Source organism: Carettochelys insculpta, chromosome 19, assembly GCF_033958435.1.
Source record: "Carettochelys insculpta isolate YL-2023 chromosome 19, ASM3395843v1, whole genome shotgun sequence".
Lineage (NCBI taxonomy): Eukaryota > Metazoa > Chordata > Testudines > Carettochelyidae > Carettochelys > Carettochelys insculpta.
Genome location: NC_134155.1, coordinates 11,731,060 through 11,751,601, shown reverse-complemented (window position 1 = coordinate 11,751,601; position 20,542 = coordinate 11,731,060). Strand labels below are relative to the sequence as shown.

General features: G+C 46.6%; 1 protein-coding gene across 3 annotated transcripts in view; it reads left to right on the top strand.

The window, feature by feature from the left end:
• Positions 1–20,542, top strand: part of CLUH (CLUH binding protein of NUMT mRNA) — a 65,139-nt gene extending 44,597 nt beyond the window's left edge. For 2 of the 3 annotated variants that reach the window (XM_075013338.1, XM_075013336.1), the window contains exons 11-26: positions 881–1,098; positions 1,999–2,103; positions 2,758–2,858; positions 4,734–4,886; positions 5,340–5,402; positions 6,100–6,344; positions 7,126–7,210; positions 9,285–9,438; positions 10,088–10,227; positions 11,196–11,276; positions 12,133–12,258; positions 12,853–12,974; positions 14,774–14,867; positions 15,619–15,753; positions 17,783–17,856; positions 18,764–20,542. In XM_075013338.1, the coding sequence (XP_074869439.1) occupies positions 881–1,098; positions 1,999–2,103; positions 2,758–2,858; positions 4,734–4,886; positions 5,340–5,402; positions 6,100–6,344; positions 7,126–7,210; positions 9,285–9,438; positions 10,088–10,227; positions 11,196–11,276; positions 12,133–12,258; positions 12,853–12,974; positions 14,774–14,867; positions 15,619–15,753; positions 17,783–17,856; positions 18,764–18,929 (2,062 nt within the window). In that variant the 3' untranslated portion in view covers positions 18,930–20,542. The remainder of the gene's footprint in view (positions 1–880; positions 1,099–1,998; positions 2,104–2,757; positions 2,859–4,733; positions 4,887–5,339; positions 5,403–6,099; positions 6,345–7,125; positions 7,211–9,284; positions 9,439–10,087; positions 10,228–11,195; positions 11,277–12,132; positions 12,259–12,852; positions 12,975–14,773; positions 14,868–15,618; positions 15,754–17,782; positions 17,857–18,763) is intronic. The other variant, XM_075013337.1, reaches the window with a different exon arrangement.

Here is a 20,542-nt window from a genome sequence, read left to right as displayed (position 1 = left end):
CTCTCCAGGGTGGGCCGTAGCCACTGCTTGGTGTGCCATGCTGCTTAGTGGAGGGACTGAACAAGAACTCCATATCCTGTTGCAATTGCAAAAGGCTGGGAACTCCCTGGGCTGCCATGTGATGCAGGTTAACTCGCTGCCATCTTCCTGGCGGCCTGCGAGATAGTCAGTTCTAGATTTCACTTGCTGTCTTGAACGGCACTGCCCTCTCCTGGTGCCTGCACTGAGACACTGCTGGAGAGCTGACTTCAGGAGCAGCCCCAGCTGCTGAATCACCAGCCCCAGTTCCTGCTGCTGCTTGGTATTCCCTACAATGCTGCCAGCCCTGCGCTGATGCATCCTTACCTGCTTGGCTGCAGCCATGCCAGGCCAGCTACCTGAGGCTGGCATGACTGCAGGGTCTTGCTGGCCATTGCCTATGTAAAGTAGGTAAAACTCCAACTGTTAGGGTCTTAGGTAAGTGCCACTGCTGCACTTGTAGCAGCCTGGGGCTCCTGGACGTTTTGAGATCAGATATTGGGGATCGAGGGAGTCCCTGGACTCCTATCCCTGTGGCTAGCTGCAGACAGCAAAACACCAACTGCAGGGAGTTAATTTCTGGGTATGCTGACGGACAATGGAGCGACCCAAACGCTAGTAGTGAATGCACCCAGTCAGTGGGCTGGGGTATGGTCTGATCAAACGCTGTACTGCTCCACTCTGAGATGTGGACTGTTAACATGCCCTTGCAGGGATCAGTGTCCGTCTGTAGCCACTGTGATCTTGTCTATTAGAGAAGGAGCGAGGCTTTTGGATGATCACCCCCCTCTGGTAGTCTAGCTCATTGGGGTTATTTTCTGAGTGTTGTGTTGACTTAGCTGTCTCCCTTTCTGTCCCATAGGTATCTCTTATTCATGAAACTGGCTGCTCTGCAGCTGATGCAGGAGAAGGCCACCAAGCAGGAATCCTCTGGCTTGCTGGAAACCGGGGCTTCGGTAGAGAACGGAACAGGGGGAAGCGAGAAATCAGAATCAGATGATGGTAAAATGGAGGAGAATGTGACTGGATTAGATGAGGTGAAGGAGCTAGCAGAGACCATTGCATCTGATGATGGAACAGGTACCCGCTCCCCACGCACGAAAAAAGGGCCTTGCTTTAATCCGTGGCTTTTGATTGGGTCACTAATCGGAATGGCTTCAAGTAGGTGGCTCACAATAAATGCCTGTTTGCCATCACTCAGCCTGGAACACCCGGCTTTCTCCCACCACCCCCTTCAGCATTAGGGCTTTAGTGGCACTCTTCAAGCACTAGTACATATATCCATCCCCGTGGTATGCCTGGGCAGGCATTAGCCCTGCAACACAGTGAAACTGTCAGCGCTGGGACCGGAATGTGCATGTCTCTAGTCTGTATCATGGTAAGGCCACTAAACCATGTTGCCTCAGGTGTTTTCCTCGCCACCAAAAACGAGAGAGGCGAGGTGGTGGGGGTAATATCTTCATTGGCCGCACTCCTCCTGCGGGGAGAGAGGCAGACTTCTGAGCTAGACAGAGCTCTTCTTCAGGTCTGAGACAGCACCACAGCAAAGCACAGGATCAAACAGTTCAACAGAAGTGGTCCCCCAGAACTGCAGGAGGAAAATCCTGTTGCTTTCATTAGGAATCTCTTTGCCATAGTTGTTGTGTGCTTGGGCAGGTATCTGCAGTGGGGATAAAGGGCAAAGCACCTGAATCCCACCCAAAATCAATAGGAATTGTGCCCCCAACTTAAAGTCCCGGAGATTTTTTTTTTTTTTTTTCAGATGCATTCTCCTATGTCCCTGTCCTGGGGTTCGTGGTCTCTGTCTGTACCCTAGCAATAGTGCACAGCCAAATCCTTTACATGTCCCTTTACAGAGCAGTGCAGTGACATCACTAGTACATAATGAAACTTGCCTCTTAATGTCTGCCCATGGCTGGCTGTAGAATCTGCATTACTTTTACCTAATGCTGTACCAACTTTGTCTCCTTCCTTACCCAGTAGATCCCAAAAGCAGAGAGGTGATTCAAAACGCCTGCCGAGCCGTGGGCTCTATCAGCAACACTTCCTTTGACATCCGCTTTAACCCGGATATCTTCTCGCCAGGTAGGGGCTCAGAGCAGTGGCCGTGGGACTGTTTGGAGCATAGTGGTGTCCACAGGTCTGAACTCCCTTTGTGTTCTCGCTGATAGGCCTGGGGCAGTTCTCCAGGCCAGGCAGAGATGTGGTGTCCTTTTTGTCGTGCCTGAGAGATCCCATGTAGGACTGAGCTGTCTCCTGCTGTTAGGCCCCAGACACTGCTAGTGTGAAAAATGCTGGCCTGACCTATGAGTAGAGCCGTGTATATCCGCTTCACAGCCATGGAGACTGGTGTGGATACCGGAGCAGATTCCTGTGCAGGGCTCTCTGCCTTTGCCCAGCTGCCAAGTCGGGGAGGGGAACCAGGGCAGGCCCCAGCACAGCCAGCGGGGAAAGGATGCAAGAGGTTTCATCCTAAATCTCCCTGCAGGAGTGGCCAAGTACTGGCCCTGCCTAGTCCCCCTTCTCCTTTCTCTGGTGAGCCTTGACCTGTGGAGCCACAGACCCTTACCCTCCGTCCCTGCTTTCGTGCTGTCTGCCTCTTTCCTGCACAGCACTGCCCCCTGCTCCACCAGCTGTTGCTGTATGGGTGCACATCTATCGCCACCTGGTCTTGTGGATGTATTTTATGAATTCAGGGTTTCTTCTGTCCATTTCTCAGCTCTTCCATTTCCCTCCTAGGTGTTCGTTTCCCAGAGTCGAGCAAGGAGGAAGTGCGGGATCAGAAGCAGTTATTGAAGGATGCTGCTGCTTTCTTACTGTCATGCCAAATCCCAGGCTTGGTAAGGAATTGGGAGTTGTGCTGATCTCCTCCATCGATCTGGCCAGTCAATGCAGCTGTGCAGTTATTTCTCATCACAAACAATGGGTGGATTCTAGTGCTGGCAGATGGAAGTTGTGAAGCACAAAGAACAACGCGAACGTCTCTGGCAGTGCAAGGAGAGAGGGGGTTTGTTTTCAAAGCTCCTTCTTTAGAAGGAAAAATGTGCCACAGAACAAAGAAATCTTGTTCTTTGGTAAGAGATGGAGCTGATAAATGCCATGTAGCGGACAAAGCCACACGAGTCACGCAGCCTGACCCTTGACATCCTGGATATCTTCCTGTATAATCTTTCCCAGATTTGACTCTGCTAGACTAGTGATTAGATTCCCTTGGGAATGCCATCAGTTGCCCTTACTGTCAAATATGTTCCTTGTATGTAGCTTCAATTCCTCCTATCACAAACTTCACCATACTACCATTTTCTGAAGCTGTAAAATAATCTTCCTTTACTTACAGTATTATGGAAATTGCAAATGAAACAGACCTATTGGATCACCCCAATAAGTATTGCAGCCAGAGCAGGAGATTGTTCAGATCCATGCCATGGAGGCACTGACCATGTCGTGTCTGCAGACAGGAACGTCTGAATAACAACTTACGATGGCAGAGAGAAAGCTGTGGCGGTGCAGCGCTACAGTGCGCTAAGAAATACACTGTACACAACAGAGAAAATACTCTGCACACTCACCCTGCTAGTACTGATGGTGACCTTTAAAGAAAAAACAACCCCCAATCCAACAACTAATTGGGTTTGTGCCCTGTTTCTTTTTGCTAGAAATGAAAGGCCTGCAAAGGGGCTGATTTTGTTTTAAGATGTCTTTTTGTGATTTTTAATGTAAGAATATCTGCAGAGACCAGGCTGGTGTTTCTCTGAAAGCATTTTTCTGAGGTGGACTTGGTGTGGGGGCATGTACTTGTGGGTGTGGTTTATGCTGTGACTGAAGGGTAGAAATGGTGAGTCTGCAAATTCCCTTTTCTCCAGAGTGCTCATTAGTCACTGGAGTTGACAAAGAGGGACACAAACAATGAATGAAAAGGTTTTCCTGGATTAGTTGCTTAGCTTTCACATGCTTCTGATGTCATCATTTCACTGATTCAGTATTCATCAGAACTCTCAAGATCTAAAACTCTACTCTAAAAGAAAAGTCAACCCTTCCCCCTTCTATCAGTCAAATAAATGGGCAAGGGCTCAATTTTTTTTTCTTGGTGGAATTCTTTACTGTAAGCAACTTAACTAGTGCTCAAAATACTACACAACTGGGTTGGTAGGGATGCGAACTAGCTGATAAATGTGGCTAGAATTGTGGTGTGCATACCTCCCACCCATTCTCAATATGGAATGGTAACTTTAAAACGCAAGGGGACGCATTTACATTTGCATTGTTCGTTGTACTTCATGGCTTCCATTTGCCAGCAGTAGAAACGCGAATCACACCCAATCCTTGTTGTCTTGGTCCAGTCCATTGAGATTTATGGAGAGCATGGAACTGTGGGTTTCCTCTCCTGGCTACAGAAGGGAAGAACAGGGCTGTATCAGGCAACAGAATGCAAACGTGCCTGGTCAGGAGCTTTTACTCAGCCTCTTGTGAGGAATGTGAAAGGAGACAGACTTCTCCAGCCATGGGCATGCAGTGTGTCTGTCTTGACTGCAGGCAGAAGGAGGGAAGATCTTTATCAGATGTGAGACACTCCTGAGAATCTCTTTGGGGCATGAGTTGTCAGGAACCAGGACTGTGATAGCAAACAGGTGCTGGGCACTTTTGAACGTCTGGTTCTCTCAGTGCTTTCCTTTCTGGTCAGTGGCTCCTTCCCGTAAGCTCCATGTGCTCTGCAGGTGAAAGACTGCCTTGACCACACTGTGCTCCCAATGGATGGCGCAACACTGGCAGAGGCCATGCACCAGAGGGGTATCAACATGCGTTACCTAGGTAAAGTCGTTGACTTCATCACCAAGACTCCTGCCCGCCCACAGCTGGACCATGTATATGTAAGTGTTTGGGTTTGATTTCAGATTCATTTTGGCTGCTGCTGGGATAAGGGGGCCTGGCCAGATTCCAACTCAGCTAATTGCATTCCATCGACTGCCATGTAAGAATAAACAGCTGGGCTTTGAAACGAAATGACAAAGCCTTTGATTGTGAGGAGTGCTGGTGGAAGGTCTTACTCACAAGTGTGTGTTTTAATTATGCTTCGGGAGGATGGATGCTCTAAGGGTCCATAAGGTGCTTTGGGGTAAAAGGCACTGTCAACTGGTCCAGCAAAGTCTGTGTTTTTTGAGCCATGCAATGGCCCAGAGGGGCCCTCAATTGAATGGAAAAGATATATTACTTGTAATTGATTAGGCAGTTCCTCTGAGGCCCAGTTCTGCCATGTGTGGGCGTGTGTGTGTGTTTTTCCCGCTGACTAACTCTGTGTCCTTGCTCTTTATTCCTTTGGGTAGAAAATTGGAATCAGCGAATTGATCACTCGATCAGCCAAACACATCTTCAAGACATACCTTCAGGTATGAGCGGCTGCCTGAACTTGTATCATGTGATGTTCTCATTAACATTTTTTTTTTTCAGAAATAGAAGCTGTTTAAATCTGTTTTTTGCATTAGCTACTTTGTGGATGTTGCCTAGCAACTGGAAGTGCAATCTCATTAGGCCTAATATAGGTATAGATCTGGGTACATGAGAAAACAAGTTCCTGCTCGAAGGAAGCAATCCCAGAGGACTTTCATTCATGGTTTAGTACCCCAGAATTTCACTGATTACACTGAAGGCTTTTTGACTGAAATCACAGCTTGTTGTGCCAGTAACACACTCTGTTTAAGCAAACTAGTAGTTCTTTTGACCTCTGAAGATGCTTGTTTATTAGACGAACTCTGGGACCTAGAGCAATGCATTTGGCTCTATTCCAGCTGCAAAGAAATCTGTTGTAAGCATTCCACATGATAGTCTCCAGGTCCCAAGTAATTGTTCATTTTCCCTCTTTTGACATTTGATAAAAGCTGTGTGTGACTTTTTGCATGGCCCTTCAGGCATGTTTATTTTGTTGTTCTGAGACACGCTGTCCTTGCAGACCTTCCATCTATCTCTGTCAGGCACCATGATATTTGCCATCTGGATGGGACTGGATCTGCATTAGAGTTGGGTCAGGTTGATGCATATGGAACATAAAAAAAAGATTCCGCAACTGACTTCAGTCTCTTGCTGCAGGGTGTGGAGCTGTCAGGCTTGTCGGCAGCCATCAGTCACTTCCTCAATTGCTTCTTGAGCTCCTTCCTGAATCCAGTTGCCCATCTCCCAGTTGATGAGCTGGCTTCCAAGAAGAAGAATAAGAAAAGGAAAAATAGGAATCTTGGAAATGCTGATAACACTGCCTGGGCCAGCATGACCCCACAGGAGCTATGGAAGAATATTTGTTCTGAGGCAAACAACTACTTTCATTTTAATCTTGAATGGTAAGTAGGATGATCTGTCTTTCCCTCCCATCTTTCCGCCCAATTACTTTCTCCAAACATTAGTAGTTTTATTGCTAACGGTGCTTGCATGGTATATAAAATCTGCCGCATGTTGGACTCTGACTTTCAAAAGGCTAAAGTAGGAGACAAGGAGAAACAGGCAGCTATGGTAGTGAATTAGGATTACAATGACATTTTAAAGGAGATCAAATGCAGGAGGCAGTGATGCCCAAGGAGATTGATTCAGACTGCCCAAGCTGCAGAGGTGGCAGTGTGAAGGGTAGGAGTGGGGACAAGAAACCAGTGTGAGATGAGCAGAGGCGGAGTGGGGAGTAGAGATTTCATGGCCATGAGCTGGCAGGAGTGAAGTCTGTGGATATTCCTAAAACAAAGGACAAATCTTAGCTAGTCTCTGTAATGAAGAGCTTGTAGACGATGTAAGAGGAGTAACAGTGAACGGACATTGCAAATGCATAAGAGCTTTTCTCAAAACAGGAAAACACACAAGATTTAAGTCCTGATTAGATAGTTGAATAGCTCTGTCACTAATACTTGAAGTGGGGGAAGGGGAAAGATGCATGTAAGACTGATACAAACCAGTGCTGATACACCCAGCCTTCTGGGGCGTTCACAGGAACGCTCCTTGCTTGCTGATGTTGTTTCAGTCCACCTTTTTTGTTGATTAGCTCCTAACTGTACTGGGAGGAGTGTTTCAGGTACACCTTAGGTGGATACTCTTGAACGTAAAGTTACCCCGTGCTCTCACCTTGCTCTTTTGCAGTGAGAATGTTGACCAGGCAGCCGAGGTGTATAACCTCCAGAAAATCACCCTTCTACGTGAGATCTCCCTCAAAACTGGAATCCAGGTGAGATCCAAACCCTCCTGTTTTTCCTTCACCACTTTCCCAAAGGTCAAAATACACTGAGTCATACCACGAGGTCTTTCAAAAGATGACCCCCTTCCCCGGTCCTTCACTCGTCCTATTAGTGCTGAAACGCCAATTCTAGCCCCACAAAGGGATTATAATTGTATTTAGGATAAACGTGCTACATACAAGATTGGTCTGCTAAAGTCCTTTGTCTTGTCCAATCTCATGCTGGCCAAATGGCCTTACCCAACCCTAGTGAAACCACTGGTGGTAAGCAGAATAGGCTAAACTTCCGCCTTGTGAAGCAGAATGATGCTGGCCTGACTGAGAACAAATGGCTCTGCTTTTTAGGTTTTGTTCCAAGATTCAGCTTGGATGGACGCCTCATCATGGGCTATAAATACCTGAATGTTGGCGCTGATAATGCAAGCGCTGGCACAAGCCTGAGCTCAGCATCTCCAGCATGCTGCCACAACAGGGATCGTGTCACTTCAGGGATTTAATATGAGCATGCAACATTGGAGCAATAGAGTTGGCCTCCTCCCTGGCCCTTTTCAAGGCAACATCCCCATATCTTCACACACAAAGCAACTTAAAATCCAAAGGGCAGCTGGCTGCATGTGCATTAACACTCCCCTGAGTTCTCCCTTTTGTTGCCTGGGACCTTTCCCTCGTCCTCTGTTGCCTGGGCTGTGTTTAAGTCTCATTGAGCTTCTAAGCTCCTGTGTGGCCAGGACTAGCCTTTACTTGTCTGCAAAGGGTTACTGTGGCGGGGTCTCCTGCCCTGCCTCGCTCTGGCGGGCTCGTGCATTGCCCCCGGGCTCCACAGCCCAGTCAAGCCTCAGCAGCCTAGTACCAGTACACAGGGCCTTGCAGCTCAGTCAGGGCTCAGCGGTCTAGTATCAATATGCAGGTCTCGCAACCCCATCAGGCCTCAGCGGCCCAGGCCCAGTGCACAGGCCTCACAACCCAGTCAGGTTTCAGCGGCCTAGTACCAATAGGCAGGTCTCACAGCCCAGTCAAGCATTAGCGGCCTGGGTTCTCCCTGCCTCAGGCTCACAGGGAGGTGGGGGTAGGGGAGCTTGGGCCCTCCCGCTCCACCACGCTCCAGCCCAGGGCCCTGTTGGTGGTGGGTGTGCGACCCCAGCCACCAGCTCAGCGTGGATCCTCACCGCAACACGCTGAGCTCACTGGAAACCTTCCCGGTTCTCCCATCTTGGGCTATTTCCTACCCTGCTCCTGATGTGATCCACCGTCCCAGCTCTGGCTGCGCTTCCTCCAGCCGCTCTTGCTGCGGACTGCTACTGCGGCGATGGCGGCTGCTGCTGCCTCTCCTCAGGTGGCTGTTGCTCCCAGCCTCCAGTGGGAGCTGCTTCCGCTCTGCTGGCCAGCCCCAACTGCCAGGCTTCCCCAACCTTTATACTTGAGCTGTAGCCAGAGCACACCCTGCAGGGTCTCAGGGGCGGGGCCTTTTCTGCCCAGTACGCCTGGCTTCCACCCCCCGGCTCAGTGCGGGGTTGGTACACCCCGTCACAGCCACACATGCCTCTGGTGCTGTATGCACACGTCTCTGTAAAGGCCTAGGAGAGAATCTAAGGGGGTTGACATAAATGTCTCCCTCAGGAAACCATGTCAAGTGAAGGTGATCAGACCTCACAGCCTTTCTATAGAGTCCTAAATAAATGTCTGCCCGTCGGACCTAGCAATCAAACTTCTGGCCTGCTTTGTTTGGCACTGGATGAATTTGATGCCCCTCTAGGTTCTGCAGCATCGAAAGGGATGCGATGTGGCTCTTAGGGCTGAGGGCGGCTGGATTCTATTCCTAGCTGTGTCACCAACACATTGCGTGACTGGGGCAAATTCCTTCCCGTTTGGGAAATGGGGACGTTTGCCTGCTGTGCAGCCAGTTGCAGAGGCCTGATTCTGTGCCCTATTATCTCCAGGCAGCCCCCTGTAGACTTCACTGGGGCACACAAGTGCCACTGAGGATTACATTTGCCCCAGGTGTCTGAAGTGGTGCGAGAGAGAAGAGTAGCTGAAAGATGTTGGCTTTGTTTTTTGGTTCCTTCAGATCCTGTTGAAAGAATATAACTTTGATAACAGGCACAAGCCGACCTTCACAGAAGAGGATATTCTCAACATCTTCCCAGTAGTGAAGCACGTCAACCCCAAAGCTTCAGACGCTTTCCACTTCTTCCAGAGCGGGCAAGCAAAGGTCCAGCAAGGTAGTGTTCAGTGTGCCGCCTCTCTTTGCTTCATGTAGTGCTTAGAACCACTGCTTTGTGCCCTGTCCTCGCCTAATAGTACAGGCACTATGAACATGGAAGACTACCGTGTGTCAGCCATCCCTTAACTTTGTTTATGAGGGTGTCCCTTCAGAGGGGAGAGGAAAATATAGTCTCCTAGCCCAGTCATAAAGCAAGCCCGCCATGCAGATGGAGATGTGACTTCTAGGAAGTGGATTGAAACCTGCATCTTGCTGCACACAGACTATTAAACTGCTGTCAGATCTCCTTAAATCCTGCCTAGATTGTGACCTAGATGGTTGAACGAATGTCTCTCTGAGATTAAAGCCATTTTAGACATCACCAAAAATAAGAAAAAGGCGGACTGGGGCTGTCCTCGTAGAGAAGTGCGTGTGCCATTACTACTTCCCTGAGCAGTCTAGATCTCCCTTGTTGTGTGTCTTTTTCTTTACAGGTGACACTTGTTCTTCCTGTGGCATTAGGAGATATGACTTCCCCTTGCATATAGGTAATACAATGGCCCATGGATTCAGCTCACCAGCCTACTCTCTGCAATGTAGTTTCAGGAAAGGGAATTGAGGTCAACAGTTCACACTTCATAAGAACTAATTGCCTGGGTTTTATTTAGGTTTCTTGAAGGAGGGCTGTGAACTCATCAATGAAGCCTTAAACTTGTTCAACAATGTGTACGGTGCTATGCACGTGGAAATCTGTGCCTGCCTTCGGCTGCTAGCTCGCCTCAACTACATCATGGGAGACTACTCAGAGGTATGCTGACTCCCCGCTGCCGCTTCCCTGAGAAACGTCCTGCTGGGGATCTCGTCTCTCTCCCTCACCACCTTGCTGCAGCCATTTGTGTGTTCAGGGACTCCAGAGAGAACTGCAGAATTAGAAGCGCTGTTGAGCTGACAGGTGGATTTGACTGCAGGTCTGGGGCCAGGTCTCCTGGGTTCTAATTCCAGTCTTGTGTCTAGTCTATTTAAATCAGCCTATTTTCCTGTCTCTGGAGTGGATAAGACCCCTGTGTCCCTACTGCATAATGGTGCCTGTTCAGGTTAATTGGCATCTCTTGGAAAGCTAAGTATTAAATATTAGTTAGGGAAACACAATAATTTGCTGTGGTGGGTTTCCCCTTTCTCCCTTTGTGACCATCTTAGCTGGGAATGCCCAGGGCTGTGTGGCCAGCCTTCAGTGTTGCTTTCAACACAATATAGTGGGCATACCAATGAGAAGCCAGCTTGGGGTCTCTACTCCTATTCCTAGATGAACATCATTGGTTCCTGCTAGTCTTCTGTTGAAGATTCTTATCTAGTAGCCAGAACATGTGTCGTCCTGCCCAGTAATGCCCCCTTTGCTGGCTCATTTGGCCTGGGGAGTGCTGGAATTAACGGCCTTTCAAACCTTGGCAATCGGAGCGTGCCCTGAGAACAGAGAATACCATCTCCTCTGACTCCCAATGGAACTGAAACTGTTTTCCCCTTTGCCAAGGCAGAGAAGTTACTATGAGGCAAACCTAGCAGTGCCTTGGTTCAACTGATCCAGACTTCTCACTGAGTCCCTGGAAAATATTTCTATTGCTGGGGTCTGGAAAATTAATGGAAACTGGAGCTGGGCATCTCCTGTTTTCTTGACTTGAGTCTGGAAGTGAAGATACCTTTTTCTTTTCTGTCCCAAGTATCTCTTGAAACGCGTGTCTCATAATTTACTACAGCCTCCTGTTGGTCATTCTTTTGTAGGCCTTAAGTAATCAACAGAAAGCAGTGCTAATGAGCGAGCGGGTCCTGGGCATTGAGCATCCCAACACAATTCAAGAATATGTGAGTATCAGGAGAGAACTGCATGGGGGCGTTGGCACTTGATGACAGTAAAATTTTTACTTGATACCCCCATTGGCAAAACAGCTGCAGCCCCGTTAACTTTGTAAATAGTCACTTAATGAATTTGTTCTTCCCACGCTGCAGGCTTTCTTGGGGGCATTTTGTTTTGTATTGGTGTCTTATTACTAGGAAGAAGATGCGTAAAAAGTGAAACTCTGTTGTCTTAACACACTCTTGAATCAGAAGAGTGAAAAGTAAGGTCCTGAAAAGCAAGCCCTTAAACCAATACTTCATATGCAAAGACAACCATTTACAGCACTCACGGGAGGGTAGAGTTTGAAATGGAATCTCCCTACTTAACCTCCCATTCTCACTATTGCCATCATACTGCAGAAGGGCATATTCAAAGTTTCTCTCCAAAAATCTGATCCTGCAGTTGCTCATGTTTTAATTGTCACCAAGTCTTACGTTGATGTAAATTCATACCTCAACCAGAAGATGATATAAAAAGTTGTGTCCGTGTGCCCCCCCCCCGCATCTTTTATTTTTCTTGCTGTGTGTGAAATGCTTTTTTTGTTCTGGTTTGCCAGATTTTTATATTTACAAACTACTGTATGCCCCTGGGTTGTTATTTCAAAGTTGACCTGTATTTATATCTTCTGCAGTTACTAGAAGATACTGATGTGATGTATATTAACACAACCACATCTCAATGCTATATCTTATTGAACTTAAGTGTCTTAAAGACAGAGCTTTATTCTGTGCCCCAAATGAAAGGGATAGGAGGAAAATTGGTTTGTGTGTACTGAGGATGTGATGTCACAGTTTTAACCGTGGAATGTTTCTTCTATTGTAGATGCACCTTGCTTTGTATTGCTTTGCAAACAGCCAACTTTCCACAGCATTAAATTTATTGTATCGTGCACGCTACCTCATGCTGTTGGTATTTGGGGAAGATCATCCAGAAATGGCACTTTTAGATGTAAGTGATCCTTCAGAGTAAATGCCTTGTCTAGGCTCCATGAAGCTTGTTCACTTTGTTTAATCCCCTCCATAGGTGATGTCTCTCCATCCCTTCCAACGTGCATTACTGAGCATACCTTATGGGAAGAGAACATACTGGCAGATGTGTAGATAGTATTTCCGTAGAAGAAGGGTTGTGTGGTTAAAGCACTGGACTGGGATTCAAATATGGGCTCAGGTCCCACTTCTGCCAAAGACTTCTTGTGTGACCTTGGGCAAGTTAATTGTGTGCACCTCAGCCACCAATGAGAGTTTCAGGTGCCACCCAGCTGATCAGCAGAGCATCCACAGCCAAGAACATGCGTTTCTATTGGTGGTGTACATCACCCTATGCCTTGGTGCCCATAACATTTATTCTGCCCTTGGATGGAAAAAATTAGATGGAACCCTGGTCCTGATCTTTGGGGCCCTCCACAAACAGCTAACGAAAATAAAAATAAAAGGCCCACAAATGTCTGTGTTTTTAGAACTAAAGGCTTGCTCAGGACTTGGGAGTCACCTTTCGGAACTCCTCGTTTTTGTTCTCTGACCTGTGTATGGTGATTACCTTTAGAACAACATCGGTTTGGTGCTTCACGGCGTCATGGAATACGACCTGGCCCTCCGATTCCTGGAGAATGCTCTGGTGATCAACTCAAAGTACCATGGCTCCAAGTCTCTGAAGGTTGCCCTGAGGTATGGCACCTTGGTGTGGAGAAATGGGTTGGTGGTTGTGTTTAGAGTTGTGATGTAGGGAAAAGTGGATCTACCCTTGTAACATCTGGGGTTGGGTCCACTTCTGGCTAGTTGAGTGCTGTTCCTGGGAGACGCTGCACAAGCCTTTGTTATTCCATGGCATGTGGAACCATTTGTGTGACTGTTGCCGGGTGACCTTGGCTGCCCCCTTCAGTCGGAAAGCAGCAATGCTAGGCTTGGCTGAGTCAGGGATAGCTGATTTGAAAGGTTGAGAATCATGGGTATTCTCAACCTAGTAGCATTTCCATGTCAGGTCTACCATAATATAACGTTAGATGTTGTCCACAAGCAAGATGATCCCTGCTTACTGTGTAAGATTACAAACAGGAAGTGAAGGCTGGGAAGAGAGGGATGAATAATCATCAGTAAGTTTGAGAGCTGAGATGATGGGGAAATTCCAGGTTGACAGTTCTTGCTGAGCTATTTGAGCAAGACAGAGACCATTTCTAAGAGGCGGCTCCTTGGGTTTCCACTGGGAGTTGAGAGCACTCAGTACTGCTCAGGATCAGATCTTAAAATTATTGGCCACATTAGAAAATAAGTAAATACTCATTGCAGTGGACAACTGCCTTGAAACACCAACAAGTGTGTGTTGTCTTGCTCAGCTTTTTTCATACACCTCCCCCTACCATCCACTGCAACCATCTGCAATTCATTAGAGTGAAGAGAAATCTTATTGTGCGCCCACACAAATCTGATTGGGTTTTTCCAATAATTGACGGATACAGTTCATAAGAGAGCATCTCCCCTCCATGGCTTCCTGTTCCCAAATTGCAAAAAGTGACTGCAAAAAAAAAAAAACAAAACACCTCAATCTCAAGGCTGCTCTGAGGTGACTTTTATTTGGCTGGACTTTTTGCTCTGCTGTTGCTAGGCTTTAGGGATGACTTTCTAGTGTAGGATGGAATAAATCTGCTGAGTTTACTACAGAGAAGGTAACCACTAGAATGCTGTACTGAGAGTCAAATATTTGGCTGCCTCCTCAGTTGCCCCTGGTCATCCCTTCCACTGGGAGCGTGTGGTGGCAGCAGATTTAAAGCAAATAAAATGAAAGACTTGTTCACATAACACAGTCAAGCTGTGGAACTCATTGCTAAGGGATGTTGTGAAGGTGAAAATGTAAAGAACTGGATAAACTCATGGAGGATTGATCAGAGATGATCAGGGAAGCAACCCCACACACAGGGTGTCTAACCCTGAGTGCCAGGTGCTGGGACTCGGTACTGGGATGGATCACTTTGATTTTCCTGTTCTATAAATTCCCTTTGAGGTGTCTGGTATTGGCCACTCTCAGGCAGTGTCTGTACTAGACATAGCAGTCAACCACTGATATGCAATGTTAGCTATGCCAATTGCATAGTTAGAACTGACTTTATCAGCAATTGACTGCTATGTCTGCCTACCTGGAAGAAGGTGAATGGGAGCATTTCTTCTGTCAATCTTTCTTAATCCTCACTGCTTGTGACGAGTTCTAGGGTCAACTTTGACCCTGGAAAGTGCCATTTCATGCATGAATGAATGAAACAAAACTACAGAAGACCACCCCAGAGGGGATCAGTCTTCTGCAGTAGTGTGGCTGCAGGCTCAGAATGGCCAAATGGTCTGACCCTGTGTGGTTGTTTTTATGTTCGTAGCACTGAGCACCACATGCACCTCTTCACAGCACAAAAAATGCTTTGTCCTTTTGATAGATTCAGGAATGCAGGGTCAATCTCCCAATCTCTTCCTTTCCATTGCAGCCATCACTTGGTGGCCCGGGTGTACGAGAGTAAAGCAGAATTCCGATCAGCTCTGCAGCATGAAAAGGAAGGCTACACAATCTACAAAAACCAGGTGAGTGGCTTCACATGCTGCACCCCTTGGCTTTCTGGTTCAGAGCACCTAGTTCTGTGCTGAAACCCACCCTGCATCTTATAATGTACGGACAGCTACTGGAGAGCTCCTCCTAGATTATAGGAGGAGACAGTCTTGTCACATGACTATAGACAGCTAGTATTTCCTTTCCTGGTATTGCCACAGTGTCTCCCATTTGACTTACAATCTCAGCGTTGCAGTCACTGGACAGATTCAGTCTGGCGGAAAAATCTGTTGGCTTCAGCGCTGCTGTAGAACATTTTAATGTCCAATAAGAAAGCAGGGAGCAGATTCGAAGTGTGCTTTTCACTCCCTCACCTTTAACTCTGAGACACAAACCAGTGCAGTGGGGGTTGCCTCTCTTGCATGCAGAACTTACTAAAACGCAGCCAACCTGACAGCATGTTCAGGCAAACCTGTCCAACAAAGAAGCCAGGCAGTTGGTTTGGCTCACTCTCATTGACAGAATGCTCAGCCTGCTGGAGGAAACCTCAGTTAACCTGGGAGAGACCATGCAGCTACTTGTTGCCAGCGCCCAGTTTTGATCAGCTGCAGGCAGTATTGCATATTAGACTAGGTCACCTGCACTCATTCTGCAGTGAGGCAAAATCCAGTGCCAGTGGATTTCAATAGGTGAAATCTTACACTGGCTCCAATAACCTGTTTGTTGCTGTGATGCAGACAGTTTGGGGTTTGTTCGCATACGATGGTTTTGTTTGTTTCTGGCCAGCTTGGCGAACACCACGAAAAGACCAAAGAAAGCTCTGAGTACTTGAAATACCTGACTCAGCAAGCAGTGGCTCTTCAACGCACAATGAACGAGATCTACAAGAATGGATCCAATGCTAACATTATGCCACTTAAGGTAACTTGCATGCATGCATCAGTGGAGATTTGCTGCAGTAACAGTTGGCTAAACAGTTCGGTGCAAAGATGTCTACTGGTTTAGGAGATATTTTGCATGCATAGGGATTCTTGGGCAGGTAGAATCATCTGGAGCAGAAGTGATCAAGGCAACCTTATATTTCAAAGCCCCACCTACTCACCAGTGTACTAGAGGATTCCTTACCCAGAATCTCCTGGTTAAGACTTCCTTTTGTTTCCAAGAGAAACCCAACTGTCTTGGTCTATAGATTTCAGAAATGGGCTGACACAGCAGGGTGCCTTTTTTACAATTCACTCTAGGAAACTTTTCTTTGTAACACTAGTTCATTTGCGGATATGATGCATGTACGTTTGGGTTTTACAGGCAGTTTCATGGTCAGAAAGTTTGCAGTAAAGGCTAAGAACCTGGATGTTGCTGGGTTCTGATCTCCCCTAAGCTTAGGAAGTTGGGTGATTTGTTCTATAACATATCAGCCTCATCTGGAAAAATATGTACAAAAGAATTGGGCACTTGCTCAGTCCATAGTCTGGAACCACCTTAGTTGTAATTCTGACTCTGCCACTGATTCACTGTGACTGAGGCAAGTCACTCAACCTCCGTCTCCTTTCTCTGCAAAATGAGAATTATGGTCTCTGTTAGGCCTCTACTGAAGTATTGTGTCCTGTTCTGGGTACCACATTTGTAGAAAGATGTGGATAAAGTCTAGAGAAGAGCAGTAAAAATGATTAAAGGTCTTGAAACCATGATTAATGAGGGAAGATTGAAAGAGCTGCGTTTATTGTCTGAAAAAGAAGATTGATGTGGGGCAGGAACATAATAGCTTTCAAGCACCTAAAAAGGGGTTATAAAGAGGTGGGTGAAAAATTTATTCTCCTTGACCTCTGAGGGTAGGACAATAAGCAATGGACTTAAACTGCAGCAAGGGGAGGTTGAGGTTGGACATCAGAAAAATATCCTAATGGTTATGGTCGGTAAGTACTGGAATAAATTCCTAGGGAGGTCATGGGATCTCTATAATTGAAGATACTTAAGAGCAGCTTAGATAAACATTGGTCAGGGATGATCTAGATGGTGCGTGGTTTTCCCATGCATGCAGGGGACCGAACTCTGATTTCTTGAGGTCCCTTCTAGTTCTAGGATTCTGTGATTCTTCATAAAGCCTTTTGAAATCCATGGAAAGCAAGCACCACATAACTAAATGAGTAGGCATGAGTGTCCACAGAGTCTGTGTCCATAACCAGCTGCTCTTATCTGCACATGCACCTTGCAGAACCAAGGAAATCATGCTGTGCCTGGGAAAAGCCCAACCATACATGAGTGCTAATTGGGACTTGCTGTGCAGAAGCTAATGTACTGCATGGTTACTGGCAGGGTACCCCACTGGTTCTGCCCAGGCACTGAACAACTGGGATTGAGAGGAACCACAGCTCTGCATTTTCCTGCCCACAGGTGTCTCCTCCCACAGATCTGGAGAGAGTAAAATGAAACCGCTTGAGTGAGGTTATGAACACAACTCAAATTAGGTGATGCTCTCAGGCCAGGGACCAAGGCCTTAGATATGCTAAAGCTAACCCTTGCCCCTAATCCTGTCAATTGCTGTGGGAGTGGCTCAAATCCCACAGGTTTAAGCCCATAAGGTTTAATCGTCCTTATTCCCTGAAATTAAAAAAAAACCTCAAATCAGTGAAAATTGGCTCATGGTTTTGTCTCAAAATCGATACAGCTCTTCAGTTCTCTTGCCCTGCTCTGTCTCCCCCCTCTCCTGTCTACATGGGCACTTCTGTGGCCTGCAGTATTGTACTGGTCCTCAGATTTATTACAATAGCCCTAGGGACCAACTAAGATGGTCAGGGCTGTGCACGTGTAGACAGGTGCACCTGATTTATCTTTCAGCTCCCCCTAGCAGGTGCAGAAGTATTATTAAGTGGGAGTTGATGCTGAGATCGCTCTGGATGTGTCTTTGCTCTCTAGGCTGACTTAATGGCTTTTTTTTTTTTTTAAATCCTAGTTCACAGCTCCCAATATGACCAGTGTGCTGGAGCAGCTCAATATTATCAATGGAATTCTCTTCATTCCACTCAGGTAGGGTCTGATGAGTGCTTTTTATCTGAGCTCTTGCCAGTAGCAGCACCCCACCCCAAAGGCATGTTTAGGTAAAATCACTTAGGCTCTGTAACACCTTCATCCCAGGGGATTATGACACTTCTGTTTTATATTGAGGTCTGGTGCAATGGGGTCAGTGGTAGGGAGATCTAGCTAACTCATTGAAGTTGGTGGTTTTCTTACTGCATTTAGCAAAGAGGCACCAAGTCAACACACAGGCTACGTCTACACTAGCCATGCAAATGGCCATTTTGAAGTTTACTAATGAAGCATTGAAATACATATTCAGCGCCTCATTAGAATGCGGGCAGCTGCGGCACTTTGAAATTGATGCGGGTTGTCCAGATGGGGCTCCTTTTCGAAAGGACCCTGGCAACTTGGAAGTCCCCTTTTTCCTATCTGCTCATAGGAATAAGGGGACTACGAAGTAGCCGGGGTCCTTTCAAAAAGGAGCCCCGTCTGGACGAGCTGCGCCAATTTCAAAGTGCCATGGCCACCTGCATTTGAATGAGGCGCTGAATACGTATTTCAGCGCTTCATTAGTAAACTTTGAAATAGCCATTGGCATGGCCATTTTGAAGTTTTTGGCTAGTGTAGACACTGCCGAAGTGTTGGTAAAAAAATCATTTTGGAGCCTGGTATAGAGGCCTTAAGGTATTGCAGAATGCTGACTGATGCCAGGCCTGCAGCTGCCCGAGTCTGCCTCTTGGGTAAGGCAGAAGCAGCTAGTGTGACCCACTAGCTGTCATTTGGCTGAGACACAGGCCCAGAGGAGCCGTCAGCAGCACTAAGCTCTTGGACGGAGGAAGGCTGCAAAGGGGGCAGGCCCAGTTTGAAATGCATAAGATGTGTTGTATGGGCTTCTGATTTTTCTGCTTCTCCCTAGCCAAAAGGACTTAGAGAACCTTAAAGCGGAGGTGCAGCGACGTCAACAGCTCCAGGAGACCATGAAAAGCAGTGAACAGCTAGAAGCAGAAGACAAAGTTTCTGAGGAGAGAGAAGCTGAGCCAAGCCTGCCTTCTGTTGAGGTCCCAGCTCAGAGCTCAGCTTAAAGTGTACTTGGCTTAAAAAAAAATCATTAAACCCTCCCTTTTCTGAATCTGAACCAGGGTCTTGGACTCCCCTGGGGCAGCTTCTCCTTTTCTTGACAATGTTATTGCACTGGTACAATTAATACACAATGCAAAGAACTAACTTGAGAAATAGAATTGACTGTGCTCGTGTCCACCACGCGAAAGGGGAAGGTGGCCAGGAGGCAGCAGCATATGAAAGAACATGCTCGGTGAGCACAGCCATTGGCTGTCATGTCTGTTTGTGTGTGTGCCTGCACGTGTGCGTGTGTCAGTTCATTTCTACTTTGTACATAGATATGAATTCCAAATGAATTGTCTGGCAGTGGAACATTTCTCAGGTCATTTTTATGTTGACTAAGGACACTATTTTGCAAAAATGCACCCCATCCCATTGTTCAGTTCTAGCCCTGAAAAAAGCAGCCGTGTGTGTGTGTGTGTGTGGCTAAAATGATTTAAACCTGTGAAGAGGGAGGGGAAATGTACTGCTTTTTTCTAAATTGGGGTATAGCCCTTTGGGTCCACTAGCCTTTCTTTTGTCGTTCAATTCAGAGCGTTTGTAGGGATTTTCAACATTCTCATTTTACAATCTGTAGATCAGGCCATCCCTCTGCTTGCTGCTTGAGCCTGAGTAACTAAGGAAATTTCATCCAAAGAATAAAGATTTAATAAATATATATATAATCCATTTAAAAATGGAAAATCCTAGTGCCTATAATAGTGGTGATGGCATTAAAATGGACTGTACCAATGAAATTCACATAATGGGGAAACCTTGCCTCTTTTGGAATAGCTTGGGGAGGAATTCTTACAGCTGCTGCTTTAATACAAAGCTGAATGAGCAACAGAAGTGAATAATCTTTTAGGGTAATCAGCAAACTACAGGTCTGAATCATGTCTTTACCCAACCTTAAATTACTAGGCATTGTTTCCCTTGGGATAAAAGAATATTCAAAATCCCATAGCACTTAATGCTATGGATAATGTCTTGGGTTTTTTTTTTTTTTGTTTTGTTTTTTGCATGCTGGCTTGATTGCACCCAGCAGAGCTTCCATTGCAGGCAATGGATGTTACTGAAATATAAGATGCTAATAAACCAATATTGATCCCCCTTGCTCCCATCAGCCTGTTAAATGCAGCATGCTTCCTGCTGGTGCAGTCAAAAGGCAGGTGTTATCTACTGCTGACTATGGTATGCCGACAGAGTTGAATGTCCTTTCCCAAGTAAGTAACAGATGATTGCTAGTCCAAAACCATATCATGCTGCTAAAGGAGTCCAGTTTTTTTTGTCAGCAGCAGTACTATGCTAACTTGCAATGCTTTTTGATGACCTTTTGGGGAAACAAGTGCTGTCATTGTACCCTTTATCCTTGGTTTCCTGTACAACATGGGGTATTTGTAACTTTTTTTTGGGTGGGATGGGGCATGGGAGAAGGAGGCATCTGTGATCCAGAAGAACTTGCTCCCCCCTGGAAAATATTCAAATGACTACCAGGCATCTTTCACCCAAGGATTTTTGGTCACGTCTTCCAGTTCTGGTCCACTAATTAAACCTTTTAAATAAAAATGTGCAAAGTAGTTTACTAAGAACATAA